Source organism: Cheilinus undulatus, linkage group 2 (assembly GCF_018320785.1).
Source record: "Cheilinus undulatus linkage group 2, ASM1832078v1, whole genome shotgun sequence".
Taxonomy (NCBI): domain Eukaryota; kingdom Metazoa; phylum Chordata; class Actinopteri; order Labriformes; family Labridae; genus Cheilinus; species Cheilinus undulatus.
The window spans coordinates 9,669,413-9,684,876 of NC_054866.1; the positions used below are offsets into that span (position 1 = coordinate 9,669,413).

The window sequence follows — 15,464 nt, forward strand, 5'->3', positions numbered from 1 at the left end:
GAAATTTACACGAGCATTCATGAGCAAACACAAACTTTTTTCACTGATCCTAAACCCTAATTGGCCAATCTCCTCCTGGCTCTCCACATCCAAACCTCAGCAAATTGAAGAAATCTTGTCCGTGTGTCTGCTGCGTCCTCCAAAAGGCTGTGACAAATGAGAAAATGAATTTGCATGTCTGGGAACTGGATTCAAAGAGTGAGGATGATTAACTGTCTGTGTTACCTGTGAGAATGTGTGTGTGTGTGTGTGTGTGCGTTTGTGGGGGAAAGTGATTGAGCATGACTCATTTAGTCATCACCTGCTAACAGAGACAATGTAGACTTAAATTGAGACTGTCATGTTCTAACACGGACTGTTGCATAAATCAGAGACAGAATATCCTCGTCTGACCCTTGTGCTTTTCCTCCCTCATGCTGCGTACGGACATTAATAAGGTTCCCAAAGCTGAAGATACCAAAAAATGGAAGGTGTGACAAGACACCAGACACATCAGCACACAACTCATGTGTTTATGTTGTGAAGTTGTCTGTTGTTTTCTGCATGATCTTCTTCATAATGACCTTATAAGGCTGCAGATATACTTGCTGTTAACCACACTGATGCATCATGGCTGCTACACATCATCTGGGTTAGTGGGACAAAAACAGATGAAAGTTTTAATAAAGTTTAAAGTTGTGTAATTGTCACTGCACAGAGACATGCATGTCTGTCAAACAGGGTGGTAATGGTTCACAGAGGTCACAGTTCGGTTCATACCTCAGTTTTGGGGTCAGGGTTTGCTTCATACTTTGATTTAGGGGTCAAGGTTCAAGGCAACATGAAGTCCTGGATTTTTATTTCTAGGTTTCTCTCTTTTAATACTTATAACAGAGAGTAGTTCAGCTTACAGATTTTTCCATCTAGTGTTAATAATAACTACCTTTAAAAAATGATGAAAAGAGGCAAAAGATTGAGAAACGATTTGAAATAATATAACAAAAAATGCAAAAATATGTGCATTTTAGAGCCCTGTAGCTCATTGATGATTAATAAAGTGTCGTTAGACCATCACATAGTTGTTAGTAAATAGTGGGTGCAGTGGTTATTCATGCAAAATCATGACTTGAGTACTTCAGAGATAGGCCCTAGGCTGGCTTATGCAGTCACAGGATGGGATGTTGTAATGGTGCCTGAGCAGAGCACTAAAATGCACATCTATAGCTGTTGTTCTCTGCTTCTACTTAAACGTTCTTAGCTTTAAGAATGTATTGCCATCTGTAATGCTGTCTTTCCTTTCACAAAAAGATGCTTTAAAAAAAGAAGCACAAAGTTTAGATAGAACCAAGGTTATTATAGTTAACTAAAACGTACTAGATAACTAAAACGTCAATTTAAAAATCCTTTTAGTTAACTGATACTGATACTAACTAAGCTTTACCAAAAATTGAAAACTAACTAAGACTATATAGTGTGCTTACAAAACTAACTAAAATAGAATAGAAATAGAGAAAATAATATTCTTAGTGTTAGTCTTTGACACAACCATACGGACTGGCCCCTACACCCAAGTCTGGGGAGAGTAAAATCGCCTGAATTGATTGGTTAAGATTTCACACAGTGTTAGTTTTATGCCCTCAGCTCTGACATCTATCTGTAAAAAACTAAACAAACTAAACAAATAAAAACTAAGCTAAACTGAAGCATTTTTTGAAAAAAACAATAAAAACAACTCAAGTAAACTAACAAACCAGCAGTTAAGACTAATCAAAATTAAACTTAAATTGAACACAGGAAGTGAAAACAAAATAGAAATAAAAACTAATGAAAAATACCAAACTATTATAACTTTGGATAGAACTTATATTTGGGTGCATGAAAGTAAAATTTCACAACACATATTAACAAAAAAGTTTTGCTATAAGGAAGATATCCACAAAAAGTTTTCTTTGGGCACATTTAACTCATTCAATGTTAAATTTCTCATGAAGATCTAATTAAGCACAGTTACATTTGAAAAAAGGGAAATAAAAGTTTAGAAAAGGCTGACCTTTTTCCAGCTGTGTTTGCACTGTTTGAGAAAATCCATGAGAAATTCAAGGCTGAAGGAGCTACATATGTCCACAGAAAACTGATTGTTCTCAGTAGATTTCTTTGTCTGAGCTAGAAAAGCATTTTTGTGTTAATGTGTGCTGTGAAATTTTGCTGCCCCCCTACAACGGTGATGACAGTGATTATTATGATGATACATGAGGTAATCATTTTCAAAATTAATGACATCACTCTATCTAATGAAATTGGCCTGTGCCGCCTTTGCCGAACAAGATTTATATTTCTATTTTTTTACATCTATCTATTTGCAGCGTTCTTAAACCAGCTGTCTGTGACTCAACAAGCTGAACTGCTGGCGACTACTACAGACGATTTGATTTGAGCTGCAGCAGCTCAGTTCAGTCTGCTGCAACTGCGACGCTCTAAAACCATCCTGTTGCAAATCTTTGAGCTGAACTGGGCTTAATGCAAATACTAGTACACCACCACTGTTGAAACAGATAAGTCCTGTTTTATTTTGTTTTGTTTTTTTGTTAAAAACATGGAAAAAGATTGGTGTTATAGTTTAAAAAGTGACTGTGTGAACTGGTGACTTTCAGTAAAGTGTGTCAGTGCCCGTGTTTGTATCTTTGCCTTGTATATCTGTATCTGATGAGGATATTTGACATTATAACAAAAAAAGACATTTGCAAGGACTCCTGTTTTCATCAGCTTCTGTGATTGGCTGAAAGTCACCAGCTAACACAGCTACTAATCAAACCAATACACCAGGAGCGTTACGTCCATATGTAGAGGATGTGCCAGGAAAAATAAAGTGCTGACGGTATTGGTCATCAGTCTAAGCTGATCTGGAGTTACTTTTGATAACTGAAGTTAATAACATGGCAGTTCATATCTCAGAATTAACACTATAATAACCTAGAGTGTCACCATGTTTATAGTTTACATCTCACACATCAGTATACGGCCTGAGCTCTCTCATTTCCTCTGGTGGATTCCTCTAGTAACATGCATTATGTACTATAGGCAAACATATTTACAGTTACACTCATAATGCAGCAAGATGCAGACACAGCAAACATATCTCTAGCCTTATGCAGAGTTTCCCTCAGTGTTTTATAGTTAAGGTGGCAGCCTCAACAACATGAGCCCAATGGGCCCAATATCTGTATTAGCACGAAAATATCACTTATTTGCCTGGGATAAGCATACTTAACTAAAGACATGCTGTTTTTTCTGCACATGCTCTTTAATTAAGTATACAAATACACTTTAATTTACTGTAAAAGTACCTGTTAATGCTTTTTAAATTCATTCTTCCTCTCCTTCTGCCATCTGCCACCTTAACTGTTGAATTCCCTGCAGGAAACACTGTGATGTATCCTGATTTGACTCGTACTTGTTCTTGTTTCACCTGTTTCCCATTCTTAACACTTGTGAGAACTTTTACAGGACTTCTAAAGAACCAAATCAATAGTCAACTGATCTAATTGATTTAAATTTGAACAAACTCCAACTGTCAATTAACCCTGCTGCTCTGCCAGAATCCCACCTCCCGCTGTTGGAGAATATGAATGACTTGCTGTTTTGTAGCAGCGATGTGCTCTCAGCTCTGTAGCAGTCAGCGTTGTTTAGAGGTCATACAGGAGAGCGGAGCTACGCCACCAGACTGATAAATGATCGACTCGTAACAGCTTTGAACTCCAGGGGCTACTCAATCGAAGTGGCTCTGACATTTTTAAGGAGTGACTCGTCCTCATTGATTTTCCCTGATGACTCGGCATATCAGGCTGTTGCTTCATTGCCTGACACTCCCTAAGGGTCAAAAACTCATGTTGCCTTTCTTTTGCCTTTGTTTGTGGCTGTGATTACATTCGTCATCATGTTGAAAATCAGTGAAGTTCACCAACATTTAGAGTGCTTTCACACCTGGATGGTTTGGAGAAGTTCTGAAATGAGCTGTCGTTCCCCCCCTTGACCCCGGTTATTCAGACTAAGGTGAACTCAGTAATCCAAATCTGTCTTATAGCAGATCAAAGCCAAGATTCTTTAAGGTCATGTGTCCTCTACTATGGTTATTTACACTGGTAGTACCCATGATCTCAGTTTTAGACCACTTCTTCTTTCTATGTTGTACTTCTAAAATTTTCAAATAGTGCTGTGCACATTAGATGTTCTTTCATTCAAGGAAATATCGCCATGAAAACATGAAAAACAATAATGCATTTACCGCAACTATAGACCTGGAAACTTAACCTTTAAAAAGACAAGTCAGATCAGTTTCTCCCATTGATGTTGAAAAAGCTGGTATCAAAGGCCCCTACCAGTGGTATATTGGTACCAACAAAGCGGGAACACTCTAAGTTCATGCCCTACAATCCAGCAAGGGATAAACAGTCTTTGCTACAGATTATATTTAGTACACCTAAAGAAAACCTTTTGTATTTTCACATTGACCACCAACTCCTGCTGCTTGACTTCAGGTGGTAAGGATGATAATGAAATTATAACAAGGAGAGGCCTTCGTGTTGCTAGAATACCCAGAGTATTGATATTTTTATTTTCCTACCCAATAAAACAACAAAGCCAACCATGACTAGCAACCAGTTAGAGGTAGAATAAAGTGGGGTATACACTTTGCAATTTCCAGCCAGCTCTACAACAGTCATAGGAATTTGGCGGGTCACACTGTGCGACTGAATCGTTAATGACATACGATCGTTGTGCATGGTTTATGTGCTCACACTGTACATAAACCATGAACAACCTGAGTGCTCATATTGTAGGAGTTTCAATGGTTTCAATAAAGTCTCACATATGAAGGTTAGAAAAAAGCTACTGTCTTGGTTTTATGCTTTAAAAAGCTGCAAATAGTGGCAAACCATTTGCTCTCTCTCTCTCCCACACACACACACAAACAGCATCACCAGCAAACACAACTAGTAGCAGAATAATAACAAATATTCCGTGCCAACTGCTCTTTCCAGCTTGTTTACTGCATTTATTGTATCAAAAAGGCATTCTTGCTGTTGTCATGGTGATTTAAACGCTGTTTGATATTTTACAAAGGAAATAAGATCATACAAGATAATATAAACATTTTACTGTGGGCAATTTGGTTATTACAACAGCTCAGCAGGAGAGGGAACAGTAATGCACAATATACCAACAATACTTTAAAAAAATTACAAAAAATATCAAAAATAATAACATTTACAGGATTATTTATATATTTACATGTGTGCACCTTTACTTGTGGAAGGACCAAGACCAGATTAGATAAGACAAAAACAGACTCTGTGTGCATATACTGAAGTAAAAGAGGGAGTAAATTTCCAGGTAACATTACAAATCTAAAAGATAGTAATGATACCATTAATAATTTAACATGCCAATAACGAGCAAAAAAAAATTGGGTACTTTGAAAAGACTGCTATATTGGGACTGCAGTAGTGTATACAGGTGTTCATATAAATAGTTGAACATATCTATACATTTAAATGTACACCAGATAATGCCCCAGATTTGAGGATTCTTCATGTATTCACTCATACTACCAAAATATTAAACATGCTAGAAATCTGTTTGACCAGTTGGGAGCAGCTAGTCGGGTTGTAGTCGGCCGTTGTGTTCACCTGCATGACAAAGCATGTTCACGCTGAAAGTTGTGAATTCTAAACGAGTCGTGCTACGCAAAATCATGTCTGAATCGGCTGGAAATCACACAGCTGTAGGCAAAGAGCAGTTTTCTGTTTTTTTGTTTTGTTGATTTTATTTTTTTGTTGTTGACTGTTTGGTTTTAATACAGAAATAGCATTAACCCAACTTTTGTTCACTTGTAAATTTTCACTTTATGTTGTGCAACTGAGTCTTCATGTTTAGGTGAATGAAATAAACTAAACTAAACTAAGAGTATGCCTTCACCATCTTAGGGAAAAAACAAACACAGGAGCATACCACTGAATGATGAGCAATAGAGGGGATTAAGAAGTTGGTATACTCCAGGGACTAAAAATAAGTGTGTTAACTTCATTTACCTGTTTATATCCTGCAGTATTTACTGGGTCCCACCCCTTCTTGGACTCAGAGTGCTGTGAGTGCTTGTTTTTTTTTTCCGCACTCAGGAGATGGAGCACAGGAGACAAAACACAGGACTTTATAGGTTTTTGTACAGAAAATGCATGCTGCCAGTGCACAGAACTGTGGCTGTGGACACAGGTCCTTAAGAAGGAGGCCTCATTGACTCAAGTGAAGCAGTTTGTGCGAATTGAAAAAGCAATGAACCGGGCAAATGGAACAAAAAACTGCTATACTCACCACTCTACAGTTGTATGAGCAGCAACGGTTGTAACATGACTGCTAATGAACTGATGATGAAACAATAATAATCATTTGCAATCAAATAGGGTTTCCCTTCTCTTATTTTACATCCTGCTTTCAGAGTTTCTCTGCCAACAATGCCAACAGGTGTTACAGTCCAAAGGGTGACTATATTAGCTGGCGATCTTTAGCTGCCTGTGTCTGTCTTTGCCGCAGTAACAACGAATGCCACATCTTGTCAGAATACCCATGAGCACCTCTTTTTTCATAATTTCATTCTAACATCAAAACTAGCTCTTCAGACTTGTCTCTTTAAAGATCATTTTTGGGCGTTTGCTTTTGTTTTTGATTGAACAACTGAAGAGAGAAAGGAATTATGGGGAGAGAAAGTTAGGTATTTCATATTTTTGTGACCGATGTCAGAGATGGGCACTCGAGTCTGCGACTTGGAGTTGAGTCGCACTTAAGTTGCACACATCAGTGACTTGAGACTTGACTTGGACTTGTGCGTAAACGACTCGAGACTTGACACGGACTCGTGATTTGGGACTCATGCACAATCTTCGGTGTTAAATATTCCATCATGATCTCTTGTCCCCCTGTTATTTTTTGCCCCTTTCCTCCCCTTCTATTTGACGGTTCGTGCGTCTTTTAAGCAGCACCAACAGCTCTCCTCTCTTCCTCATCTTCGTTCATGCTGCACAGGGCCGTTTCTGAGCATAGGCGATCTAGGTGTTCGCCTAGGGTGCTACGGTGAGGGGGGCGCCGTCATGAGCCCTGAACATTTTGAATAGGTCTACCGATGTAACAGATCATCAACTCCTGCACTCCTCTAACCTCTGCGCCCTTCGTTCTTGAAACAGTCTAGCCTCACCTCGCCGGTCTCTCTCTCTTTCGCCCCTGGCATATGCACACTGGGAGCCCAGCAAGACATTTAGAGAAAAAAAGTTTTCTTTTTCCTCGTTCACACAGCGCTGAACAGACAGGATGTAGAGATAGAGTCCTGCGTCGGACAGCGAACACCCTACCTGCCCATTCCCCCTGACTTCCTGACTGTAAACACCTGCCTGTGCGGTGTGTGTCATCTCTCCCTCCCACCTGTACCCGCAACATGGGCGTCCAATTCCTCCTAAAGTCTGACCATCCACGTAAAACACGGAATGACAGACGCTACATTCAGTTTAAGAATTAATAATATTATATTCACTTAAGCACTGCCCTTGACAAATAAGGTTTTTCACTGTTCTAGTCAAAGTTTTCTTACTGAATGAAGCATGAATGAAAACTCTCACATCCCCACATATTAATAAGAGTAATGCCAGGATCATGTTTACAGACTTTATGTACACATCCTTTGTTTTTTAAGCCGTAGGTGGAATTATTTTCCTGATCATTGTTCACGAGTGCCAAAAAGCTTCTTCAGTCAGCTCCTACAGAGAGTTTATTTTTACTCTTTATGTCCCTTCCTGTCTCTCTCCTTGTCCATAAATTAAACGATTTATGAAAAGAGGGCAATTTTTATGGATAGAAGGGATTTCCCCCCAAATAACAGAATGATGGCTCAGTATCTCTGTGCCAGTCTCTTCCTGTGCGTCATGAGGCGCATCAGAGCAGTAGAAGCCCCAACACAGCTCTCTAACTTTGTTCTTTTAGTAGAGCTAACAGGATAATTCTCATTCAAAACTGCTGCAGGTGCTCTTGAAATATGTCTGTAATTAATTATTTCCTAATGTGTTTATAACCCTACGTTTCTGACACTGTGCTGATATGATGCGTAAATCCTGTGTGGTGGGAAAGTTTATAAGCCAGAGGTGGAGCCATGGGGGGGACTTGTGGGGTCTATGCCCCTAATGTTTTCTCAAAACATTAAGTCTTTAACTTTGGTAAAAGTTCATTATCTCTGATTACTGATGAATGTAAAAAAAAATTTTGGGATTTTGATAAACAGATTGACCCTGCTGATCACAACATGGAAATTTCATTCTTGTTGCCAAACTAAAAAAAACCCAAATCAGATGTTTTTTTTTTTACTTTGAAAAGCTTAAAAGCACATGCTACAGAATAAATAAAAACCTTACTATTAATATTTCTGCATTTTTTAAGAAATATGCATCTTTGACTACACATGGGGGGGGCACCAAATTGTAAGTTTGCCTAGGGCACCAAAATGGCTAGAAACGGCCCTGATGCTGCATATGACACACAACCTCGACACTCACGCACACACCTACTCTGAAACACACGCTAAAATGTTTGTAGACTGTAGACTTCAGACTTCAGTCTGTTGAGGGCAAAAGTTTCAGAATACCTAAACTCTTTCCTCCTACATTAAAGGTCCTCTGACCACGGAGGATCAGCGTCAGCGCTGTTTGTGTGTGTGAGCACCAGCTGTGTGTGTGTGTCTCTGTGTCGGCAGCGTGAGCCATGGGTTTGCATAATGTTAAAATATGATTTGGTCAATATTCCCTTATTATATGTTTATGGGAAAAGATTAATGTTGGAATCTCTGCATTGCTGCTTATTGATAATGAACAGACATAAAGGATGATAGGAACATTAAAACTTTAAATACGGTTCATGGAGACAGTGAGAAACAGAGACAGATGGATAAGAGGCTGTAACAGATAAATTAGTAATTAAGGAGTCCAGCAGATTTCAGCTTAATAAAGTGAAATTTAGCTTGGTTTTACCCATGTAAAAACATCTACACCATAAATGATGACAGAAGTTTCTTTAGGAGAATGGAGAAATACTCATTATACTTTGTTGAAGATCTGTGTGAGAATTAGAAATGATCATTGAGTTTTTATTTATTTCAGATTAAACAGTTCATTAACAGTTAGTGTTTTTGTGTTAGTATAAAATTACTACCATTAAAGAAATATATCCGACAAATAACAAGAACATTTAATCTCCAGTGTCTCAGTGTCTGTCTCTATCAGTGAAGTCTGACTCGTGTCTCTGTAGTGTTTCATATGTACACAGAGAGGAGCTTTATTAAGAGGAGAGCTGATATTGATCATAATGATGAGGGATCTTATAGCAGAGGTACATATGATATGTAGCACATACATACCCAACAAGAGAACTGTGGCTAGTGAAACACTGAGTGGCTAGTAGCCACTCAGTCACATTGGCTGGTGTGAAAAAGTAAATGTCAAGCCCTGTTCATATGTAAGTGTACATGCACACACCACAGCGAGCCGGCCACAGACAATACCCCACCCTACTGATGGTGATAATACAATACCTCACCCTACTGATGGTGATAATACAATACCTCACCCTACTGACGGTGATAATACAGTACCTCACCCTACTGATGGTGATAATACAGTACCTCACCCTACTGATGGTAATAATACAGTACAGGATTTAAATTCCTCAGATAGAACAATGCAGTGGTCTAAGCAGACTGGACATCAGAGGCAGATCGTAGAACGCTCATTACAACCATTGGAAACTTGAGACTTGACTTGGACTTGCAAAAAAATGACTTGTGTGCATCTCTGACCGATGTCAAACATCCAACACTCAAATATTGATGAGTCATTTGATCTTGCATGGGTTTATCTACACAGTTAGAAAAAAGCAGGATGTGATGTAAAGGCGTAAGGACGCCTCTTCGTTGGCGCGTACTTTGGCTCACTAAGCAGTATTGCAGTTTGTTCACAAAATCCAAGGGAAAGAAATTCAACAATGCATCATTTTATAATCTGAATCCGAACGAACAGCCTTCAGGTGTGAAAGCAGCCTTTAAATAGTCTTTTTAACACCATGTGTATGTCTTCTGTTTTACAGGATGACTATATCCCCTACCCACGAATTGAAGATGTGAGTCATTGCTCCTCACTGAATACACTCTTAACACACATTTACAAAAATCTGAGGTGTGACCACAAGCTTCAACTATTTCCAACAAAAGATAACACATTTGCAGTATTTTACACATTTATTACTATGCCTAACAAGCTTGTGTATGTAAGATTAATTCATGACAAATGTGCATTTCCCACAGTTATTGTGCTCTATTATTACCTCCTCTTGCCTGCTTTTCTCCCTCCTCGTGTTGAAGGTTTTGGAGAAAGGTGGCCCATATCCCCAGGTAATCCTGCCACAGTTTGGAGGTTACTGGATTGAGGATGTGGAGGCGCCAGCGGTGAGCCCGTCCTCCTCAGAATCCAGTTTCTACGGGGAGGAGGATGAAGGAGAAGGCATGAGTCCCGGTGAGGGACACGGCTACCGCCTGGAGTGTAACAGCACAGCTCGCGCCTATCGCAAACATTTCCTCGGCAAGGTTTGTAAGCCTGTGTATTATCAACGGATCAGTCGTGAAATTAGTGTTTTCAGTGTTTGACCTGCGTTCTTTGTCTCCTCTTTTTTCACACTTAAACATGAAGGAACACTTGAACTTTTACTGCACCGGCAGCAGCATAGGCAATCTCATCATGTCGTTAAAACACGAGGAGGCTGAAGGGCAGGAGTTCCTACGCATCATGCTCAGGTACAAAGGAAAATACACTGTTCATAATAGTATCCAGCCTTAATGCAGTGGATTTAAAACTTCAAAACTTTTTTCACCCAAAGCACACCTGAGATCGAATCAGATCTGATCTCTGAATGAACTTTATAGTAACCTGAAGTGTTTCCATGTTTGTAGTTTACATCTCACACATCATGTCATGTAGTTGTATATGTTCTTTTCACGCTGCTGTACCCTTTAGTGGTTTCCTTCAGCAACACATCCCATATAGGCAAATATATTTACAAGAAGGCTCATGACATAACTGGATGCATACAATGATGCAAGGTGAAATAGCAATTATATATATCCCTACTTACACCGCTTTCCACATTATTAAGCAAAACATTTTTCTCTTATTTTCCAAAATATTTACGCAAATGACAGAGTATTTCTCAAGTCATCAGCCAATAGAGCATAATTCAAATGTTTTTGAACAAACTTCATGATAACTGTTATTTTTTTAAAAATAAAAACCTCAAAACACACTGTTCCACATTATTAAGCAGGCCACAGGTTCCAAGCAATATGGGAAAGAAAAAGGATCTCTGTTGCCGAAAAGTGTCAAATAGTGTAACGCCATGGACAAGGAATGAAAACATTCGATATTTCATGAAAAATTAAGCATGATCATCATACTGTGAAGAAATTTGTGGCTGATTCAGAGCACAGACGGGTTCTTGCCGATAAAGGCATAATGAGGAAGGTTTCTGCCAGACAAATTCATCAGATTAAGAGAGCAGCTGCTAAAATGCCATTACAAAGCAGCAAACAGGTATTTGAATCTGCTGGTGCCTCTGGAGTCCCACCAACCTCAAGGTTTAGGATCCTCCAGAGGCTTGCAGTCGTGTATAAACCTACTATTCAGCCACCCCTAACCAATGCTCACAAGCAGAAATGGTTGCAGTGGGCCCAGAAATACATGAAGACTCATTTTCAAACAGTCTTGTTGACTGATGAGTGCCGTGCAACCCTGGATGGTCCAGATGGAGGAGTAGTGGATGGTTGGTGGATGGCCACCATGTCCCAACAAGGCTGTGACGTCAACAAGGAGGGGGCAGAGTCATGTTTTGGGCCGGATTCATGAGGAGAGAGCTGGTAGGCCCTTTAGGGTCCCTGAAGGTGTGAAAATGACCTTGGCAAAGTATATTGAGTTTCTGACTTACCACTTTCTTCCATGGTACAAAAAGAAGAACAGTGCCTTCTGTAGCAAACTTTTCTTCATGCATGACAATGCTCCATCTCATGCTGCAAAGAATCCCTCTGTGTCATTGGCTGCTATGGGCATAAAAGGAGAGAAACCCATGGTGTGACCCCATCCTCCCCTGACCTCAACCCTATTGAGAACCTTTGGAGCATCCTCAAGCTAAAGATCTATGAGGGTGGGAGGCAGTTCACATCAAACTGCAGCTCTGGGAGGATATTCTGACATCCTGCAAAGAAATCAGAGCAGAAACTCTCCAAAAACTCACAAGTTCAATGGATGCAAGAATAGTGAAGGTGATATCAAAGAAGGGCTCCTATGTTAACATGGAACTTGGCCTGTTAAGATGTTTTTGATTGAAATAGCTTTGATTTCAGTAAATATGACCTCCTAATGCTGCAAATTCAACAAATGTCTATTTTCAGGTCTTTACAACCAAAAAAAGTTTTAAAACTCTATCATGCTTAATAATGCGGAAAAGTGCATTTTGATTTTTTTTTGTTTTGTTTTTTTTTTAATAACAGTTATCATTATGACGATTGTTCAAAAACATTTGAATTATGCTCTAACGGCTGATGACTTGAAAAATACTCTGTCATTTGCATTAATGTCTTGGAAAATAAGAGAAAAATGTCATTTGCTTTATAATGTGGAAAGCGGTGTAGAGCATCTTTAGACTGTGGGAGGAAGCTGCAGCATTTGGAGGGAAACCACACATGTGCATGAAGAACATGGGAGCTTGTCACAGAAAGGCCTTGTTCAACTGAGATTCTGGAAGCATAGCTGAAGAAAAATACTGAAAAGTAATAAGAAACATCTCAGTGCATTTACTAGCAGGACTCACCAGGAGACCTCTCTGTCTCTCTCTGGCTCACTCCCTCTCTTTCTCACATGTGTTGTGTGTTGGTGGTAATTTATCGTAGTGATGAATATAAGGGCGTATTCATTCTTGGCTCGAGTATCTACTCTAAGTGTCACATAAATTGATTGATGTGACTTGTAATGAATCATTTCTGCTGTCAGTGTTTCCCTTTTGATTATTAATGATTGGTTTAGGTCTCCTCGCTTTGTCATGGTTAACTCTGAACAGATTGGTGCTGCTGTCATGGATAGCTTTCATGCCATTATCACAGTTGGTGACATTCAAATTAAAAGGCAGGAAAACAATGAAATAATGCTGGTTTTGATCAGTAATGGTGGGTGCCAGATGCTGGCTAAACACAACATTTGACTGTTAATAGAGATAAATCCAGGAAAATTGCAAATGTCACACAATAGTTGTCACTGTCCTGTTTATCTCTATCCTGTTGATATTTCCCTTCTCTACTTATTGTAAAGAAAGTGTGAAATCTCATTTGACAGAAGATCTCAGTTGCAGTGACCCTTTTCTTGTTCATTTGCAGGTCAAGGAACAAAACCGTCCATGACAGGATCTCTTTAGCAGGCATCAGCCAGCTGCCCAGTGTTCCCCAGATTGCAAAGGTAAGATGAAGATGCAAAGAACACAGAGTTTAAAAAAGATGTTTTACCAGTGTCAAGACTCTCTGATTAAAGATACAATCTCAAAAAATAACAGCAGTGAAATGTCAGGTTTTTGGTCTGAGGGACTTAACTGAAGAGAAGCATTTTAGACAGGGGTGTCCAAACTATGACCAGGGGGCTAAATGTGGCCCTTGGCCTATTTTTAATTAGCCTGCAGTTAATTCCAAAATATAAATGAAAAACGGCCCACATTATAATATGAAGCTCATATTTACACTGGTGTGTAAATTTGATCTGTGTTTTCTTATTGACTGACTATCAAGGAGCGAGACTCAGAATGTCAGACACAATTGCAGGACACGGCAAGGTTCAGGCAAAATATCAGTGTTTATTAGCAGTCCAGAAGTCGGTACACAGGAAGGCAGTCAGATTAAAGCAGAGGTACCAAATCAGCAGGCTAAGGCAGAGGTCCAAAAACACAAACAAGGTCGCGACGGGAAAGCTATGACTGTGAGAGAAATAAACGCTGGGACGAGGACTAAAGAGTGCAACAAACTAACAGAGAACAAGTGAAAACCGGGTGCTAACATACTGTGGCTAATGAGTGCTAATGGTAAACAGCTGTGATGATACGTGGTAGAGGAAGCATAACTGACGTGCAGACAAAAGGGTGCGTGATTAGCAAAATAAAACCAGAAGTGATGAAACCGAGACGTGAGTGTGCAGAAAGTGACAGACAGAAACCAGAGAAAGCAAGAAGCAGAGGAAGACAGAGAGAGTGACCAGATAGAAAGAGAGCAGAGAGTGACAGACGGAGCAGACATGACACTGACGAGAATATGGTTGTGTTACCTTGGGGGCTCGCCCGGGAAGGTAACAACAAAATAATCTCATCTATCAATAAGAAAACACTGAAAAAATATAGTTTTTAGTTTAGTTTTTTTATAAGACTGCATGAATTTATTTAGATTCGTTTATATTTTAGTTTCAGCACCAGGTAGAGCTACCATGCTAATTCTGGAAACAAACATTTTGACAGGACAGTTCATTGTTGTGCTTTTTTGCGTTCTTAAACTGAGACAACGCTGTAAATTCTCTGTAATTCTCATGGAGCGTGATTCCCATTCTGACCAGAGTGGAGCCAGTGGTAGCCAGGGCTAACAAGGGCTCCCCTGAAATGGGACTGGCCTCCTTATAACCCTTAAATGAATGGCTAATTGCCTTGTCAGCCATTAACAAGCCATTTAAGCATATCAAGTCACCTAGCATAGCTTTAGCTAAATTGAATTGGATTGACTAACTTTGACATGTTGAAGATGAGGTACATGAAAGTGGCCCAACCATCTTTAAAATTTTCTGTATGTGGAAAAAGTTTGGACACCCCTGCTTTTAGGAAAGAAGAGTATCTTTGGTGTAGTTTCACAGTTCACAGCAGCAGATGAAAACAGAACGTAACACAACACAAGATATCAACATAAACCCTTAAAATCAAGACTGCAGAGCAAATATAACAAACTAACTTAACAATGAACAAAAACCTAAAAAAGGTCAACTCATATCAGGCAGGCCACTCGTTTAAGTGCTCAAGATTTTAAGCTCCATTGCAACCAAGCAGTGCAGTTCAGTTCAGTATTCTAGAGCAGTGGTTCTCAAATGGTCTGCCGTGGCACACTGGTGTGCCTTGAGACAAGTCAAGGTGTGCCTTGAAAATTCGTCTGACCTTACATAAGTACTACAGTTATACAACAACTAAAGAGACTATAACCAATGTCCTTACTGCATGCAAGCGTTACACGTTGCATTGCATCGTATAGCATTGCATGCTCTCTGTCCATCTGTTATCTCTTATGTATGCAAATGTAAATTTACATGTAAAAATATGAAATCTAATGCTTTTACTTAGAA

The 15,464-nt window shown here is 39.4% G+C and overlaps 1 protein-coding gene across 1 annotated transcript in view; it reads left to right on the forward strand.

Moving 5' to 3' along the window:
- Positions 1-10,134: 10,134 nt before the first annotated feature.
- The window catches only part of LOC121526267 (rap1 GTPase-activating protein 2-like), a 35,836-nt gene continuing 30,506 nt past the window's right edge, over positions 10,135-15,464 (forward strand). Inside the window, exons 1-4 of the mRNA XM_041812774.1 lie at positions 10,135-10,185; positions 10,427-10,648; positions 10,752-10,855; positions 13,481-13,559. Coding sequence (XP_041668708.1) covers positions 10,135-10,185; positions 10,427-10,648; positions 10,752-10,855; positions 13,481-13,559 — 456 coding nt within the window. The remainder of the gene's footprint in view (positions 10,186-10,426; positions 10,649-10,751; positions 10,856-13,480; positions 13,560-15,464) is intronic.